The sequence below is a fragment of the Herpailurus yagouaroundi genome, unplaced genomic scaffold (genome assembly GCF_014898765.1).
Source record: "Herpailurus yagouaroundi ecotype Mexico unplaced genomic scaffold, PumYag 161, whole genome shotgun sequence".
Classification (NCBI taxonomy): Eukaryota; Metazoa; Chordata; class Mammalia; order Carnivora; family Felidae; genus Herpailurus; species Herpailurus yagouaroundi.
The window spans coordinates 11514963-11533633 of NW_024412402.1; the positions used below are offsets into that span (position 1 = coordinate 11514963).

General features: G+C 56.3%; 1 protein-coding gene and 1 long non-coding RNA gene across 3 annotated transcripts in view; one reads left to right on the top strand and one right to left on the bottom strand.

Annotated features, from left to right (window-relative positions):
* LOC121035522 (uncharacterized) overlaps nt 1-18671 on the top strand; it is a 107535-nt gene that overhangs the window by 62743 nt on the left and 26121 nt on the right. Inside the window, exon 2 of one of the 2 annotated variants that reach the window (XR_005792927.1) lies at nt 6363-6579. The exons of the other annotated variant lie outside the window; for it this stretch is intronic. This is a non-coding gene — a long non-coding RNA (uncharacterized LOC121035522). The remainder of the gene's footprint in view (nt 1-6362; nt 6580-18671) is intronic. 2 annotated transcript variants of the gene reach the window in all.
* The window catches only part of NECTIN1 (nectin cell adhesion molecule 1), a 93886-nt gene continuing 87808 nt past the window's right edge, over nt 12594-18671 (bottom strand). Inside the window, exon 9 of the mRNA XM_040483319.1 lies at nt 12594-13978. Coding sequence (XP_040339253.1) covers nt 13838-13978 — 141 coding nt within the window. The 3' untranslated portion in view covers nt 12594-13837. The remainder of the gene's footprint in view (nt 13979-18671) is intronic.

The window sequence follows — 18671 nt, forward strand, 5'->3', positions numbered from 1 at the left end:
GTGAGGCCGGCTCTCCAGGCAGCAGAAACAGCGTGAGTAAAGTCACGGAGAGCTGGCTCAGGGTGTGCAGTGAACTACCAAGAGTTGTGACGTTGGAGAATGAGGTAGGGGCCAGGAAGTGAAGAGACGAGGCTGGAGTTGTAAGCAGTGTTGGTGTGGCTTGCCTTGTACATCATGGGCGTTATTCTTAGGGAACTGGAAGCTGAAAGGTTTTAGGCAGGAAAATGATAGGGCCAAATATGTCTAGAAGGATGGTTGGCATCCGGGTGGCATGGGTGGGAGGTGGCCAGCTGCAATGGACTGAATGTTGTCTCCCCCTCAGACACATGTGTTGAATTCCTAGCCCCCCACAGTGTGATGGCATTAGGGGGTGGGGCCTTTGGCAGGCGATCAGGTCATGAGGATGGGGTCCTCATGATGGGATTGGCGCCCTCCTAAAAGGAACCTAGAGATGTCTCTTGTCCTCTTTTCCGGCTGACCATGCTGCTCCAGCCTCTAGAACTGTTGAGACATGAATTTCTGTTGTTTCTAAGCCCCCCAGTCCACGGTACTCTGTTATAGCAGCCTGATCAGACTGAGACACCAGCCGAGTGGTTACAGGTTATTGCTAGTTCCGGCCCGAGATGTGAACTGTCAAGTGTTGATGTGGCTCTTGGCCGGTTTGCACGGACTGTTCCTCCAGAGAGAAACACCACGGGTCTGCACCACAAACTCCGTTTTGCAGGTAGAACTTGGCCTTCATGAAAGGAAAGCGGAGAAAGACACCAGAAATCGTTTTCCAAGAGCAAAGGTTGGATTTCCAGAGGATCTGAAGTCAAGAGCATCGGCCCAGTTGCCTGTCAGAAATCTGGATGATTCTTGGCTCCTCTCTCTCTCACCCTCCAAGGTCTGTCCTCCTGTAGGATTTGACCCGCTTGTCCACTAAGTTTTCCCCCCTAATTAGCTTCCCAGTCTACCCCCTGATCTCTTTCCCTTGGGATTCTGTCTCTTTCTTGCTCTGACCCCTCCCTCCACTGTCTCTCACAACAGGCCAAGGATCGCTGAATGAAGTCACAGACAGATGTAAAATGGGTCCATCCACCCGGCAGTAATCAATAGCACTCCAGGGAACACCAGTTGCATTTTTAATGACAATGAGTATTTTCATTATTACCAGTTTTCTACAACTTCCAGAGCTGTAAAACACCTCAAAGACAATGAAAGGTTGTAAACACACACACACACACACACACACACACACACACACACACGTGCTGGTCAGGACACCCAATAATCTTTTCGGTCCATTTCAGTCTTTCACAGTGTTTCCCTACAGAGTGGATCGGTGAATCAATGAAAGCAGTTGTCCAGGCCGCGGCAGGACATGCCCACTCCCCAGCCGTCCCTAATGTCATCTCATTTGGACTGCTTTTTTTTTTTTTTTTTTTTTAAAGTAGGCTCCAAGCCCAGCGTGGAGCCGAGCCAATGTGGGGCTTGAACTCACGGCCCTAGGATCAAGCTCTGAGCTGAGATCAAGGGTGAGACGCTTAACCAACTGAGCCACCCAGGCACCCCCTGGACTGCGCTTTTACATGCTTCACTCTGCTGCTCCCAACTGGGGGTGCTCCCTCAGCCTGGCCCCTAGGACTTTCAACTCCCACCCGCAGGGATACTAACATTCATATTCACAGCTGCCTTTGAATGGAATATCTCCGTTGCCCAGACTGGAGGAAAGAAGGTTGCATTAAAATGTCCTAAAAGGAGGGGGACCTCACATGCTGAGTAGCTCATAGCAAGGGCACAGGTGGACGGGGGAGAAGAAAACCCCGTGATCCTTGGACACCCTAGCCGCTCACAATTGGCACTGGCCCATGGAAGATCTCCTTAGCCCAAGAAAGTGGGTGCACTCTACAGTCCTACTGGAAAGGGGCGTCCCCAGGCCGCTTAGACCCCAAGGGCTCCTTTGCTAAGTGGGCGCTATTGAAGAGTTTCAACTCTTACCAGAAACTGCACCTGACAGGGACAGAGTACAAGAGGAAGAAGAGGAGCGTGGAGGAGGTTCCCACTGGAAACGTCAATGGAAAGCAAGCCGTGGGACGTCTCAATGCCAGGAAGAGCCCAGCTAGCTCGTTGGGTGGTTCTCCTGGGCCCTCCGTTCCCCGGAGTGCTTTGCGGGTGGTATCTGAGGCCCTCTGCCTCTCCCTCCACAGGCTGCCTTGCGTGAGCCCATCCTTCCTCCCCATGGCTTTAATTACCATCCATAGGCCCGTGACCGCCTCTCCAGTGCGGGCTTGTCTCCAGAGCTGCAGAACCGCACCCCGACACATGTACACTTATGCACAGCTCTCTCATTGGCGCCTCAAAGGCACCTCCACCTCCACGTGGGCAAATGCGAACACATCGTAAACACCCCCTCCCCGCCTTCCTGATGGCCACTACCTCAGTGAACATCAGTGACAGTGACAGTTGCCTGTCAGAAATCTGGATGATTCTTGGCCCCTCTCTCTCTCTCACCCTCCAAGGTGGGTCCTCCTGTAGGATTTGACCCACTTGTCCACTAAGTTTTCCCCCCTAATTAGCTTCCCAGTCTACCCCCTGATCTCCTTCCCTCGGGCCTCCATGCTAAGGTGGGGGTGCCCTTCCTCTGTTCCAGCCTCTTCCCAGGCTCCTTGCCTCCGGGCCGGCTCTGGCCTGCTGGTCAGCTCAGCTGGTCTGGGCGCTGCACCTGCCTCTGCTTTCTGCTTGGTATATTCCCCATCCTTCAAGGTTCCCTTAGCCTTGCCTCTTTGAAGATGAGTGTCGTAGTTAAAGGGGGTGGTTCTGGAGCCGACAGACCGGTTTCAAATCCACACATCACCGTGTAGTAGCTCTGTGACACTGGGCAGATTTCTTAACTGCACACTGAGCCTCAGTTCCTCCCTGTGTAAACAACGGTCACTGTGTCACAGATTGTTGTGAATCGAGCGTGTGTCTCTAGCTGCTTTTGCATTCTAGGGAAAGGCGCTAACCGTTGGCGGGGAGACAGGGATCCTTGTTTAGGAAAAGGACCCTTCTGACTGTGACAGATAAAGCTCTCCAGCCAGCCCTCACCCCCAGAGGAAGATGCAGAAAGAGTGCGAAACAAGTGGGGCAGGTGTGAGGGAGCCCAGCGGCTGGACTGGAGGCTGGAGGATAGAGGCTGGAGACACCTCCAGAGGTGTGGAGGGCAGGAGAGGGACTTGGAGGACAGGAGGTCTGGTTTTAAGTTTCGGGCTGTTTGCTAGGCTTAGAAAACTTCCAGCTCTTCCCCAGTTACTCCCAACTTTCGGTAGAATTCTCTTAGGTTCTGCTTTATGTCAGTAACGTTTGTGGGGGTGGGGGGGGGGAGGGGGAAATGAAGGAAAAGGCAGAAAACACTGCCCGGTCTTCCAGGAAGCCTTCCTGGATTCTCCCTGCCCCCACCCCAGGTCTGGTTTCAGAATCCCCACTTCTGCAGGTCAACGTGAAGACAAAAAAAGCAGAGACTCCGGAGCACAGAGCAAGATTGAGAAAGAAGAGGAAATCAGAGTGAGAGGGAATCAAGAAAATGCCGGGTCATTCCTGGCAATTCTCAGGAATCTGGGAGAGCGTGTGGCGTGGGACCACGTTTGCCTGAATATTAAAGGAAAGGATGATTCCAAAACCCTTAAAAGGGCTTCAAGGGAGCATGTGGATCATTCAGAATTCAACTAATGTAAACTAATGTACCCAAAGCTCCCAGCACTGGGCCCAACACATTCGGCACCCTTAGAAATTTAGGAGTTTCTATTTTTTAGAAAAACCATTGTAATGTCCTATTTTCTATAGAGCAAGGACACAAAGATCTTAGAAGTGAGGTGGGCACACGCCTGCAGGAGCCTCCTTGTATTGTCTCTTGTCACCCAGCCTCCCTGACAACTCTCCCCAAGCAAGGGATGGTCTCACTGTATCTGGAAATGTCCATTTTTGTTTGTTACTATTAACTATAACTATTAACTGACTATAGTTAAAGCTGCTATTATTTTTAGTAACACCACTCTTCTTCCTCTGTGTTCCCAAGAGCATGGAGTGTCTGTCTCCGCTCCTCTGCTGCTGGGTGCCAATCTTAAATTACTATTTTTCTATTTAGGCATAGGAAAGCTGGCTGATTTTCACGTGGGGTTTATGCAAACGGAATTACTATTTTTTGGTTCCGTCATACATTCTGTCTCCTTCCTCCAATTATGTCATAAACTCTTTGAATCAGAAATCGAATGGACAGTTCTCTTTCGTTCCTTTTGTTTTGGGCACAATAGGGGCTCCATAGATGTCTGTTGGTACAGTGGGTGTTAATTCCAGCCCCAGCTGGGCTGAGAGCCCACGCTTGGGCAGAAGAGGACTGGGATCGGCCCAGAAGCCCCTGCTTTGGCTTTGCCTGTGCTTTTTATTTATTTTTTATTATTTTAAAAAATATTTATTTTCTTATTTATTTTTTAAATGTTTATTTATTTTTGAGAGAGACAGAGACAGAATGTGAGTGGATTAGGGACAGAGAGAGGGGGAGACACAGAAATCCGAAGCAGGCTCCAGGCTCCGAGCTGTCAGCACAGAGCCCGATGTGGGGCTCGAACTCACGAGCTGTGAGATCATGACCTGAGCCGAAGTCGGATGCTCAACCCACTGACCCACCCAGGCGCCCCTGCCTGTGCTTTTTAAAAAAAAACAAAAAATTTTTTTAACTTTTATTTATTTTTTGAGAGACAGAGAGAGAGTGTGTGTCGGGGGGGAGGCAGGGAGAGAGAGGGAGACACAGCATCCGAAGCAGGCTCCAGGCTCTGAGCTGTCAGCACAGAGCCCGACACGGGGTTCAAACTCACAGATCGTGAGATCAATGACCTGAGCTGAAGTGGCGCTTAACTGACTGATCCACCCAGGCGCCCCTAAAAAAAATTTTTTTTAATGTTTATTCATTTTTGAGAGACAGAAACAGAGCATGAGTGCGGGAGGGGTAGAGAGGAAGAGAGGGAGACACAGAATCCGAAGCAGCCTCCAGGCTCTGAGCCATCAGCACAGAGCCCAAGCGGGCTCGAACTCAACGAGCTGTGAGTTCATGACCTGAGCTGAAGTCGGACGCTCAACCCACTGAGCCACCCAGGTGCCCCTGCCTGTGCTTTAAAAAAAAAAATTTTTTTTAACATTTATTTATTTTTTGAGAGACAGAGAGAGAGAGAGAGAGAGTGTGTGGGGGAGAGGCAGAGAGAGAGAGGGAGACTCAGAATCTGAAGCAGGCTCCAGGCTCCGAGCCATCAGCACAGAGCCCGACGCGGGGCTCGAACTCACGAGCTGTGAGATCGGGACCTGAGCCGAAGTCAGATGCATAACCTATTGAACCACCCGGGGCACCCTGCCTATGTTTTTAATCCAGTCTCTCGAGACAGTCTGAACTGCCCAGATGCAGTGGTGAAGGAGACTGATCATCTCTCTTCTCTCCATCACCCCTTTCCCTCCTTCCTAACTCAAAACCTGATTTTAAGCAAGTCCCCATGCACCAAAGGGAGAATCAGAACTGGCTAAGGAGTCGTAGTGAGCCCATTTCCCTTTCCAATGAATGATTTAGGCAAGGACCCGGCCACCTGACACAATTGTAGCCACGGAGGTGGAGGAGAAGCCCAGGGGCTTCTGGGAAAGATTCCCTCCCTTTTAAAAAGAGGAAGAGCTGGCCTCTTTTTCTGTTAGAAGTTTGAGCCTGGATGTGATGCTTAGAGCTGGGGCAGCTATCTTGTGACTGTGAGTGGACCTGACTTGAAGGCATGTACGTAGACTGAGGCTAACTGGGGCAGAAATATATAAAAACAAAATAAAACCAATAAACACCCAAGCAGGCAAGGAAACAAGCTGGGCACATTGATGTCGTTACCGAATAGCTAAGTTAACCAGCTGTGGGGCCGGGTCAACCAACTTCAGCAAATCCCCAAAGTTGTTAACCTCATTTTTTTTTTTTTTGAAGTTGATTTATTTATTTTAAGAGAGAAAGAGAGAGGCAGAGAGACAGAGAATCCCAAGCAACCTCCCTGCTGTCAGCACAGAGCCTGATGTGGGGCTTGAACCCATGAACGGTGATCATGACCTGAGTCAAAACCAAGAGTCAGATGCTTCACGGACTGAGCCACCCGGGCGCCCCAGTTAACCTCATTTGAAACATGCTGTCGATGCAACAGTTTACGTGAATGGCAACCGAGCCGGGAATTGCTAATCCCAAATGTGTGTGACTGAGGTTTGAACTTACATAAAGGACGACACATTCATCTCTGTTAAATGTAATTCAGGGGTTTTGTTTTAACCTTACATCTTTCACAGACCTTTTGGATTACCACTTTAACTACAGAATAATTTCGAATTCCTTTCAGCTCTGTTTCTTTCGATGTGCACAATTTCTGCATTCAAAGAAACCACGAGGAAGTTGGAACTGGGCCAACGAGAGGGTTCTGTAAAACGACGCTGCGCTCCTTAGGGCACCGCGGTACTGACCTTGGAGCCCACCTAGCCGTGCCACGCAGCCCATTCCTCTCTGTCCCGTACATGTTTGGACAAACGCCCTGTTGAAATCAGAGTGGAGGGATTACGGTACAGTGATCCACCCTGCCTTGTGATAAAAAAATTGCACGAAGGTTAGCAGGACGTAGGCTGGGGCCGGGGTTGTGAGCTTCTCTGAACTTCAAGTCTGTGGCCCTTCTGCACACCTCTTGTCTCTGGGTTCTGGTTTGGGCATGAGGACTGGGTTCTGGCTGGTGGGGGGTGAGGGGGTCGGGCCAGGAGAAGCCGGCTGGAAATGTGGATGATGGCATGAACCGCTTTTCTTGTCAACGGCCAGAAAGGCTGTATTGGCCCCAGCTCCTTCTTAGGCCTTTTTACCTATACACTCCCTTCTGCTGTCCTGACCTTCTGCAGGGCCTTTCTCCTCCAGAGCTTCCTGAGCCTCCGGCAGGGTTGGCTCCATCCTTTAGCGATCCCCACAACAAATCTTGGGTGGCAGGCGGGCTCTTGAGAGGGAAAGTATTGGTGGGGAGGATGAGGGCCCCCTCAAGCCTCTTCAGCCCATGGATTGGGGATGAGATGGGGAATCTGGGAGTGGAGTTTCTCCTAGCTAGAAGGTGGAGGCTTTCCTAAGCTGCCCTGGGGGTGACCCGTTCCTGCCCCCCACCCATCACTGTTCACGCAAGCCGGTCCGATCTGGCATCCGCTGGGCCTCGTTGGCCCAGGAGCAAGGAAAAGGCAGACCCGGAGATCGGAGACGGCTGCCTCTTGGTCCGGTGCCCTGGGGACTGTGGCTACCAGGCCACGCGGCTTCCTTCCTCCCCCTGCTCGCCCAGGGCCCTACCTGTGGGCAGTTGCGAGTAGTGAGGACAGATGGCCACCTTGTGGGGGCCCTGCCCAGATGTCCCCAGGGCCCTCTCCGTCAATGGTACATGGCTTGCTCTGGCCAGGCCCAAGAGTCTGGAAGGTGGGAACTTCTCCCTGTCACTTCCTGGGTTGTCTCTTCCCCAGTCTAAGGAGAACCAGTTGGCACAGGACTGGCCTAGAGGCTGTGTAAGTTTCCCGCCGGAAGACCTCATGATCTGGGAACCCCCAGGCCTCTTGGACCTCTCAATTCCTGAAGATGGGCAAGGGGACCTGACCAGACAGAGGTGACTGAGGCTCTGAGTGGCCAGCGGAAGCCATGGTCCGGTCTGAGTTGTTTGGCCCTTTTAGGGGATCAGCCTGTGATGCCTGAGATGATGGGCAGCGGGAAGCAGGAGCTTGGTATTTGAGTGTGGAGGTGATTTGAGGGGTTCTGGAAAGCTGGGGGAGCTTCCTCGTGGGGCTAGAGCTCCGGAAGCTTCAGTGACAGGATGAGGTAGTGGGGTACCTCATCCTGGGGTACCACAGGATGTGTGGTAGTGGGGAGGCATGCACACCTGCACACCCACTCACTCTTAGCCAGATCCATGCACATACATGATGGGGTGCGGTTTATAATCGTTCACTCTCAAGTTCACCCCTGTTCCCTCATGTGTGGGGCTGGAGGGAAGTGGAATCTCAGGGCTCTGTGGGTCTGGGCGGAGAGGACTGGGATGCAAGGTGAGGCTTCTGTCCTGGGCTGTCCTAAAGCAGCAGCTGTGGGCCAGGGTGCGTATGGAGAGGGGACCGTGTCCTCTATATGGATGGCCATTAGAGGCAGGTGCTGAGCCCAGGGAGGCCAGTGAAGAGGCTGGAGGAAGTGGCCGCAGGTGTGACAGGTGGGCAGCTAGCAACAGGAGGTGGTCTTCCCAGATGTAACGGTGGCTCTGGAGGGCTAGGGGCCTGGCAGGTCTGATCCTGGGGTATCTAGGGAAAGCGGGGAGAGGTGGAGGGGGTGCAGAGGAAGGGAACCGGTAGAATGATGGCTACCAAATGGCACCTCACAGTCCATCTTCTCCCCTCTGTCGGCTCCATCCATGTCCCTGAGCCTGGCGGGGATGTCTCAGGGACCCCAGGTACCCAACACCCATATCCTACTGTCACTTCCCTGGGCGCAGCTCACCCGGGTGAGACTGGGGCACGTTTCCTGGGCTATCCAGCAGGGGGAGCTCCATCCCACCAACCCGGTTTCGTAGGGTCTGGCAGTGAGAGCCAGGGCAGCCAAGACAGCTGAGGCCAGAGTGCTTCTGCCTAATGAGTGGAGGAGCCTGGCAGGCTCTGGGGAAGGCTTCCCCTCCCTCTCTGCCCCTGGCCTGCTTGCCCTGTCTGGCCTGTGCGGCTCCTGGCCTCCCGTGATATTAAACATAAGACTCAGGCCATTTGGCTCCCAAGACCCTTCCAGGTGTGGACCTGGGTCTCCTACTCTTCCAGGTCTAGAGAGAAGGAAAGAACACCTGAGGTGGTGAGGTGTCCCGGGAGCAAAGGCTGTCCTTGGGAAGGGAAGGGAAGACTCAAATCAGAAGGCCTGGGAGGGGGCGCCTGGGTGGCTCAATCAGTTAAGCATCTGACTTCCATTCAGGTCGTGATCTCACGGTTCACGAGTTCGAGCCCCGCATTGGGCTCTCCGCTGTCAGCACAGAGCCCGCTTTAGATCCTCTGTCCCTCCCCTGCTCATGCTGTTTCTCTCAAAAATAAACATTAAAAAAAAAAAAAAAGGCAGCCTGGGCGGGGGGTGGGGCTCAGGCCTGGGGGCTCCCAATCTGTGCCCCTCAGGGCAGCGCTCTACCCTCCACTTGCCCACCCCGCTCTGCGTCTGGCCACATTTGGGTAGTGGCCACTCGGGGCTCAACTATTGAGGCTGCCCTGGGGCCTGGAATTCGGGGAGCAGGAACTTTTCTTGCCCGCCTCATCACCCTGAACATCCCGTGGGCCCGCTTCAGAAGTGTCCGTTGCTGAATGTGCAGAGGAGAGGGGCAGAGGCCAGACCCTTTGGTGGTGCCGCTGTGTGTGTAGATCGGTGCGGCGGCCCCTAGCCGCGTGTCTGTTAAGGTTGGAACGAAGATGGAGTAACGTCACAGTGAGGAACAGTACGCAGCCAGTGGCTGTGTACTGGAAAGCACAGGTGTGGAACTCTTCCCTTAGCACAGGCTGCTGGGCACCTCTGGCCCAGCCCTCGACACCTAGGGGACCCTGGTGTGTGTCTGGGGGCAGGCAAGGGAGGGCTTGCCGAGCCAGGAAGCTGGGAAGGAGGAGGTCGCTTTTCTCAGTGTGTCGGGGGGCCGGTGATCCGGAGGGTGGGATGCTGCCTTGGGGAGCCCTAGGACTGGGGGTATAAGCGGGGGCAGACGTGTAGGGTGGGGCCAGTGCTGGGCAGTGGGGAGGGGGCGGAAGAGTCCCGGGCCGTGGGGCAGGCCGGCGGCACAGAGCCTGACCTGTGTTCCTTGGCTCCGAGCTCCCATATGCCCGTTTCCAATCTGGGGAGAATCGTCCCCATCAGATGGTACACGGGAACAGGGGGCAGGCCCATTCCTCTCCCGAGCCTCGGTTGCTTCCTGGTGAAACCGGACCAGCAGAGGCTCCGGCAGGGATGCTGAGTGGCCACAGCTGCCGGCTGTCGAAGCAGTGTGGGCTGAAGATCGGCTTCTAGTCTCCTGGTCCTGAGGGGCTCAGAAAGCCTTGAGTTCTACCTCCTCGGTTCTTTAAAATTATAATGTATGCACAGTCTGCAGCCAAAGGGGGATTTGAAGCAGCTCACCCCTTATTTTACAAATGAGAAAACAAGCTTCAGGAGGTTTAGGGACTTACTCAAGTCACGTCCTCCTTGGAGTTCTCTGATGTTCAGAGCCCAGAAAAGTTTCATAAATGCAGCCCTGGCCTCTTAGCCCCACCTCCCACCCCATCTAGACGCCATCATCCCCTTGAGGGATGTGGGGCTGGGCCCAGGCTGAGAGCAAGGACGCGGGCCGGAGGCTGGGGACAAGGGGCTGCCTGGGCAGGAGAGCCCAGGCTGGAGACAAAGCCGAGGCGGCTTCCAAGTGGCCGCCTCATGCTCTTGAGGCCCCGGCCGGCCGGTGAGCGGGATCCAGATGGAGTGGTTCCTTCGGGGCCCAAAACTGAGATGCTTGGACCCCTGTCTTTTGAGGTAGCAGCAGGCCTCACTCCCTGGACACCTCTGTTCTCATTTCTACATTTTCTCATCTCTGGAGGATTTTGTAATAGCAGCAATAGTCAAAGCAACAATTTATTGAGCACCTACTATTATAAGACAGGCCTAGTGCTAGATATTTACCTGAATTTCCTCCTTTAATCCATTTGATAGTCCTGTAAGATGAATGATAGCCCATTAAAAAAAGTTTTTTTTACTGTTTATTTATTTTTGAGACAGAGACAGAACGTGAACAGGGGAGGGGCAGAGAGAGAGGGAGACACAGAATCCGAAACAGGCTCCAGGCTCTGAGCCGTCAGCACAGAGCCCGACGCGGGGCTCGAACCCACAAACTGTGAGATCATGATCTGAGCCGAAGTTGGACGCTCAACTGACTGAGCCACCCAGGCGCCCCTACGATAGCCCATTTAGACAATGTAGCTGTGTGTCAGAGAGGTTCGGTGACCCGCCCAAGGTCACACAGCCAGTAAGGGGCTCCCTGTATTGGGTTTCCACTAGTTTTTTGAATCCCAAGTGCTGGGAACTTTCCAACAAACACAGCAGCCTTTCCAGCATGGGGCTCTGGCCGAGAATGTGCTTCCTGGGGTGCTGGGATGTGGGACTCTGGCCTGTCAGGGAGAGTTATGGTCTAAGGGGGGGTGCTCCTGGCAGAGCCTGGTCTTTGATGGGGGAACCCAGCTTTGATCTCCTTTTGAAGTCCTGGCCTCTGGAGCCGGCAGCTTTAGTGGGGTGAGCTCCAGGAAGGGGGAGATGAAAGGGCGGGAGAAGCTGGGGTGGGAGAGAGAAGGGAAGGTTGGGGGAGGGGGCAGTGAGGAACAGATGTGTGAATGAGAACCGGGAAGAGAGGAGCTGGTGGACGGGACAGTGAAAGGCTGGTGGGGAAGAGACACTGGGGGGGAGCCCAAACCAGAGACGCTGGGGGCAGACAGAGACCGGCCAGGCCCGGGGCCGGAGAAAGGGCAAAAAGGCTGAGTTTGCCCGAGGACCGGGGAGGGAGGCCTGGGAAGGGGGTGCGGGCCATGGGGCCCCAGGTTTTGGCCTCTTCTGCCCACTGCCCCTCACCCGCCGTGCCCCCTTCTCCCAGGGGAGGCACGTCTCTCTGGGTACTTCTGTCACTGGCTGATTGTTGGTTTAATGATCCAGAGGTTCCAACACGTTTCTGGCCTCGTGGAGGGCATCAAATGGTCCAAGGGGATGGGGTGAGGGGGAGGTGAGGTGCTCACCCCTGGGCTTCTGGGGTTCATGGCCCAGGCCCGCTCTGAGGGGGAGGGTCTGCCCGAGTGGCTGTGCACCTGTTCCTGTCTGACATCCCAGTTCCTCCTTCGGGGCTGCTCAAGCTGGCAAGTGAGAACACGTGGTGGGAAGGGGCCAGGCGCCGGGGGCTGGGGGTTGGGAGCCGGCTAATTCCCCAGCTGAACAGCCTCCTTCTCCCCCCAGACCCACAGCTTAGAGCCCGGCCCCGCCCTGTGCCTTCTGTTTCCCAGAACCTGGCCCGGCACCTTTCAGACCCAAACGGGGTCCCCTCCCACAGTGGGATCCAGACGACACCCCTGAGCTCTGCTGGCAGTGGGAATGTTGGCGGGGGGGGGGGCGCGGCGCGGGGGGGCAAGTGAGAGCTGATGAGGGAGGTGGCACAACCTCTCCCTGTCCTGGGTTTCTGCCAGGAGCACCCAGGATTATAACCGCCCCAATTCCCTGTGCTTCAGAGGGGCTGGGACGGCTTCCAAATTAGGATTTATGGGATTAATGCCTTTTTTTTTTTCCTGCCCCCTCCCCACCCAAGCCGGTCTCTCTCTCTCACTACGCCCTCCTCCTCCCTGTGGGCCTCCCGGGGCCCAGACCTCACAGGAAGGCTCTGAAGTAGCCCTCTCATTATGCCCGCAGCACCCCTTCCTCGGTGGGGTGGACAAGTCAGAGGAGGGAGATGGCCGATTACAATGCCAGGATCTCCAAAGACGGCTGTGCGGGGGCCTTTGGGAAGACTGCGTCCCTTTGGGTCCTTGTCCTTCCCACACTAATGCGGGGTTTGGGGCTAGGCGAAATTCTGTCTGTAGAGGTGGCTGGGGATGGCTGATGTCTTGCAGGAGTGCACGGGGGTGTTGAGAGGCAGGGGGGTGGAGGACAACGGGGTTGGCTAGGGAGCAGAGTCCTGGCCCTTCTGGGTCCCGAGACGCAGTGGAGTAAATGTGCCGTGGGGGCCACCAGTGAGTCCCTCCTGGGTCCTAACCCCTCCAGTGTCAGCCCTCAGCGGCCTTGTGGGACTTTTCTCACACTCAGCACTGCCATCTCTCTCCCGGCTAATCCTGACCTTCTCCATCATGTCTCTTTCTCTGTCCTCCCCGACCCTGTGCATCCCCACACCAGCCTGTAGCGCAGGGCCTCGGGCTCAGATTTCCTCACCTGCTGCTGGAGCAGTGAACCCTTGGACCTGAGTCTCCAGCCCTGGGATTCTAGCTTCTTAGTTTGAGGGGTCCTGAGCTTCCTTTAACCTCTCAGGGAGGCTCACGTGTTTGGTGACTTTCCTTATTGTCTCTCTGATTCTCTGCTCTGTGACCTCCATGTAACTCCAGGATCCAGGCTGCAGAGAGAGCCCTGCTCACCACCCCCTGCAGAGCCCAGCAGTTCCTCTTTCAGTCCAGGAGCTCAGGACCCTCCCCTCTGCCGGGAGCCCCCTGGCAGGACCTTGCTTTGGGCGGGAATCTCTGAACCCTGAGCCCTTAGCACAGTGCCTGGCACAGAGCAGATGTTCAGTAAAGGTTGGTTGAATCCAGCTGCTCAACTGAGCCAAGAGAGGTCAAGAGGAGATGTGAGCATGCAGCCTTGACCTTGGGGGCCCCGTGATTAGAAAATAAAGTGGAGCACCCAGGTGCCGGGTGAGGGCTAAGAGGTCACCCGTGATGTCGGCAGTGAGGCAGCCGCTGGGAGAAGTGTATCCCTATTGGAGCCACAGAAGGATAATTGGGGACCGTTGGAGCAGGAAGGAGCCCTAACGATTCTTGGTTCCAACCTCCTTGTTTCACAGATGGGGGAAACTGAGTCTCCAAGGGGGGAAATTATGTGCACGAGGTAACACAGTAAACTCACGGCAGAAATGGGACTACGTTGCAGACCTCCCAGCCCCTGGGGCAGGTGCCTTCTGCACCTGTCTGGCCCACCTCCCCTCCCCTTTTTGTCACAGTTTCTCTCCAGCCCTCCATGCGTTTGTCTCACTGGGAAGAGTGAGGAGGGCCGAATGTACCTGTTGCCCAGAGGTAGGGCTGGGTGGCTAGGGGTCATGTGCTAGGGTGGGCTCAGCTGGATGGTGGCATATTCCACAACCTCTCCAGGCCCTGGCACGGTCGTCCATGACCCTGGCACCAGTTCCAGGGCTGAGGTGTCCAGTTCTGCATAGCGGAGATCAGGGTCCGTTAGGCCAGAGCCCTAGAGATGAGGCAGAGGTGCAGGAGGGGGCGAGGTGGGTAAGGGCAGGGACAGAGTGCCTCAGGGCCAGGCATCGGGATGAGATGGGGAGGTGTGGGGGGTGAGGTGGGTGCATGGGGAAGAAGAAGGGGCCGTGGAAAATTGTGAGGTATGGAGGGAGAGAGAGAACCAGAAAAGCAATCTATCAGTGGCAAGAGAGAAAACAGGGGTTGGCAAAAGCGTTTACAAAACTGGCCACAAAGCATTTATGTGCTGCTCTGCGAAGCTGTCTCTACCACCTGTAGATCACTGGAGGGCTCTGGGGTGAGTGGAGGCAGAGTGGGTCCTGCCCCCAGCCCCCCTGTGCTTGGCTCCGGGAGATTATTTTGGCCAACCCTCTCATTTTGCGGAGGGCGGAGACTGAGGCCCACAGAGGGGAAGCGATGTGCCTGAGGTTACAGGGAAGATACTGGCAGAGCTGTGGGGCCATCAAATGAAACCTGAAGTCAGAAGACCTGGCTTTGAACTTCAGCTGGGCTTCTTGCCGCGGCCGGTCAAGTAGGCGAGCCAACTGAGCCTAGTTTTTCATTTGTAAAACAGGGGACGAAAATTTTACGTGAACTAGCACTATCATGGAAACCTAGGGCTCCAGCTCGTACCTGAGCTCTGCAAGGGGCCACTGCATTACTTCTGACTCTTACTTGGATTGGGGGTTATTAGAACAAGAGTCACCTGAGGGCAGGGGCTGCTGCTCTACTGTTTACTCCCGCTGTGGCTGGGCCGAGCCCCTCCCTCTCTCTCTCTCTCTCACCTGGCCTTGGTTTCCCCTTCAGCAAGCTCAAAGGGTCTCTCAGTGACTTCTGAGGCCCTGCCAGCTCTTAGCCCTGGAGCTTGCCTCACCAGAGCCTCCTCCTAAGCTCAGTGCCAGTGTTCAAGCAGACAGACAGATGGTCCCGTCAGCGGAACAGGGGTGGAGGAAGAGGTGACTTTCCCAGGGCCTGCAGGGCAGGAGCCTGGGGGCAAGGTGGAGGGCTCTGCTCCATGGGAGGCCGACCCCCTGTGACCTAGGCTGGTGCCCATTTTCTTTTCCTTGGCTGGGCTGCTTGCATGGCAGGAAGGCTGAGTGTCCTGATTTCATCTGCCTTTCAGCAACGCCCATCCCGTGCCCATCAGTGACCATCGTCAGGGACACATGGCAGGGCTAAGATTAGAGCAATTAGCTCCTGACTTCCCAGAAGTGAAACTGACACCCTAGCGCCTTTCCTTCTGCAGCCCCCAGTGTTTCCAGAGCCTGCCTGGAGGTGAGGGAGGAGGTTGAGGGCACAGGAGGCTAGAGGCAGAAGGAAGGGGGGGCGAGGCTGAAGAGACAGGAGGTCTGGCTCCCAAGCCCTGAGCTGGAGGGTCGGGAAGGTGGGCTCGAGGCAAGCAGGGCAGTGTGTGAGCAGCAGCTGCTGAGAGGAAGGGGTCTCCTGGAGGCAGCGCAGACTCGCCTCATCCCCAAGAGCCCCTGAGGCCAGAGGAGCTGGGACTCCACAAGTGGGGACTCCCCCAGATGGGAGGGGTGGCCGCCTCCCCGGATGGTGTGAACGCCATCCTGCGGAGGCAGGCGATGGACACATCGATGGTGTCCTCATTCCACACGCCAGCGGTGCCGCGGGATGAATGGACCCTGCCTCCTGTCCTTCCCGTCATCATGAAGATGCCTAGGGATGGGTGCTTCAGGTGGGTGGGAGCCCGGGCGCATTCCCACCGAGGCCGTCTGCTCAGAGACCAGCATGTCCACAAAACTTCTCTGTGTGGACCCTTCCCGACCGAGTGCCGTCTGTTTGGGGCAGCCTTGGCTCTGATCCCCACCGAGGCCTGGGAGATTGGGGGTGATGGCGAGAGGTGGTTCTGGGCCATCTCACCCGGGGGGGGGGGGGGGGGGGGGCCCTCCCGTTCTGGGTTCCGGGGGGCGGGGAGAGGTCCCCTGGAAACCCTGGATGCTTCGCCTTCAGCCTTGATAGAACTTTCTCAAAGATGCAAAGAGCAGTGACCTGAGCCCCGCTTGGCACGAGCACCTTGTAGGCCTGGCCCTGGCCACCAGCCCGTCCCGGAAGGCACACGCCTCCCGGGATGAGTTCGGAGAACTGGTAGCTGTCACACCCTGAGATGGCCTCTGGGAAACCTGACCACCGGCTCCATCCCGAGGTCACGCCAAGGTCATCCATGCCCGGGACGTCCCATACCCCGTTTTGTCTGAAACTGTAGCAGCCCTGGAAATACACTACTCGGGTCCGCCGTGGGGAACACTGCTGGGTGACAGCTGTCACCTGCCGGATCCACCGTGGCATTTGTGGTGAGCGCGCTTCCCCTGCTGTTCCTGTCCCTGAGCAGCAGGGCCAGGTGCTGGCGTAGGCCGTCCTGGCAGGACTTCTCCGACTCCGGCTGGAGGGTTCCCCACGGGCCCAGCGGCAGCTTTCACAGAGCTGTGCCGCAGCCTGAGATTTGTCCCACGTGCTCCGCCCTTCTTCCCCACTCCTTCCTCAGGGCCGGACCTGTGTTGAGGCCAGACCTGCCTTCTGTCCCCTCTGCTTTGGCCTCCAGAGGCCTTCCCTCCCAGGGAAGCTCTCGTCCATCACATCTTGTCATCTCTTCCAGGAGGCCTCGAACTAGCACCGGCGACACCGGGAACGGTCTGAGAAGGATAGGTGGCAACAGGTAACCTGGGCACTGGGGCCTGGCAGCAAGGAGGACCCACCGCGGGTGGAAAGTAGGCCACAGAGCCCGGTGGTAACGCTCTCACCCGTGAGGACCTGGGAGAAGCGCCCTGGCGGAGGGGATGCTCTGTCAGGCTCGGTGATTCAGCCGCTGGAGACGTGCAGGAAGCAGTGTCAGGGAAGTGATGGACTTGGCTGGTTATTTGGTGATGTTGGCACTTAGGGATAATGAGAAGCTGGGAGTCACCGACAGCGAGGGGCTCAATGTGAGAGCCGGAGGCCCTTGTAGGGGGTGATAGAGAGGCCCCACCTCCACCTGCAGCCGACCCAGCAGCGGGGCAGATCCAGGATTTGAGAATAAGCATCATCACAGAGCGCCAGAGATGCTTGGCTAAGCCAGGTGTATTATTCTAGGGCTCCGGCTGGGAAAATCTGGAACTCGGGAACTGAGGTGACAGTAAACGGATGTGTCCCCTCAGAGCACGCAGGTGGCCCACCCATCCCCGGCAAGAGTGAGCACCATCCCAGGCCGGAAGACGCTGCGGGGGTCTTCCCCCTGCAGGGCAACAGGTGCCTCCCTCGGGAGCTGCCCCACCTCTGTTCTGGGCTGCCAGGCTGATAACTGAAGATGAAGTCTGGAGTGACCCAGCTGGGGACAGCTGGCCTGATGAAAGGGGAGAGACGCCACCCAGGGAGAATGTGGTGGCAGGAATTAACTGGCATGTCCCGGCAGAAACCAGGCTAGCGCTCCTGGGTTGGATTTGGAGGGTTCTGGATCGAAGGGGCCAGAACCAAGGGTGGATAGGCAAGAATGCTTTTACTTGGGGGTGTCTTCGCAGGGCATGGGCTTCAACACCCTGGCAAGGACCTCAGAGAACGGGGCACATTCGTTGCTAGGGGGCATGGCATTTGACGTGCTCATATCTCATTGGACCCTTGGTCTGCGGGACAAGAGCCAGGTGGAAACCTCTGCAAGTGCCCCCACCAGCCAAGAGGGCAAGTCAAAAGTGATGTCATTGCTGAGGTCGGGGAGAGACTAATGCTGTCATTACAGCCCAGAAGGATACAGGGGTGGTCTCTGTCTTAGTTCCGTTTAACCCGTAGTCTCTGCCCTACAGAAACTGGATGGAGCCCAGAGAAGGATTGTTGACTACCAGAGGCTTAACTGAACGGCAGCCCCATTTGTAGCTGCCGGACCATCCAAATGCCAGCAGAAGGGCTAGCTCGGTGGCAACCCTTTGAAAGCCTCCACAGGATGCTGTGTCCCCAGCAGGGAAACACATGGGTCCGAAGACCCAAGGGAAAACAGGGGCGGCCCCACGGACCATCGCTCCCAGTGGCCCAGCGGGGGAAGCTGTGTTTCCCAGCCTCACAACCGTGGGCCCTGGAGGGCAGAGGGCCCCACTGCACATTGAGCTCAGGCTGCTACCGGGGCACTTGCCTGCTGGTGTCCAGGCACCCTTCTTGGTGGAGCCCTTCTCGGTGGAGCGAATTGGCTCCGATCGGCAGGAGGAGGCGGGGCTGCCGTCACACAGGGAGGGATAGGCGCAGGGCACAGGTGACTACTGGGGCTTCTACTTTAATGGTGAATGGACACATGCAATGGCCCCGGCTGAGCAGGGTGTGCTGGTCAAGGGCTCAGACCCCTCAGGAATGAAGATTTGGGTCGTAGCACTGGGAAAGCCACCGAGACCTGCTGAGGCGGTAGCTGAGGGAGAGGAATCTAGAAGGGGTGTGGAAAGGACAGATGCGTACCAGCTGTGACCCTGAGATCTTCTGGAGCAACAGGGGTTACGTCCCTCAGGAAGAGGGGCCCGCGTGGCACGGAGCAGACCTCCGTGGTGCCAGGGTGGACCATGGCGGCCGTGGACATGCGCCACTCAGGGCTGCTGTGGGCAGTGTGGCTGACGCAGCCGGAGCTGGATCCCTCGCCGTGTCTGTGCTGAGGTCACAGCCCTCCGGCTGCTCCCACCAAGGACTGAGCATGGCGGGGATCCCGTGCGGGACCGTTCCTG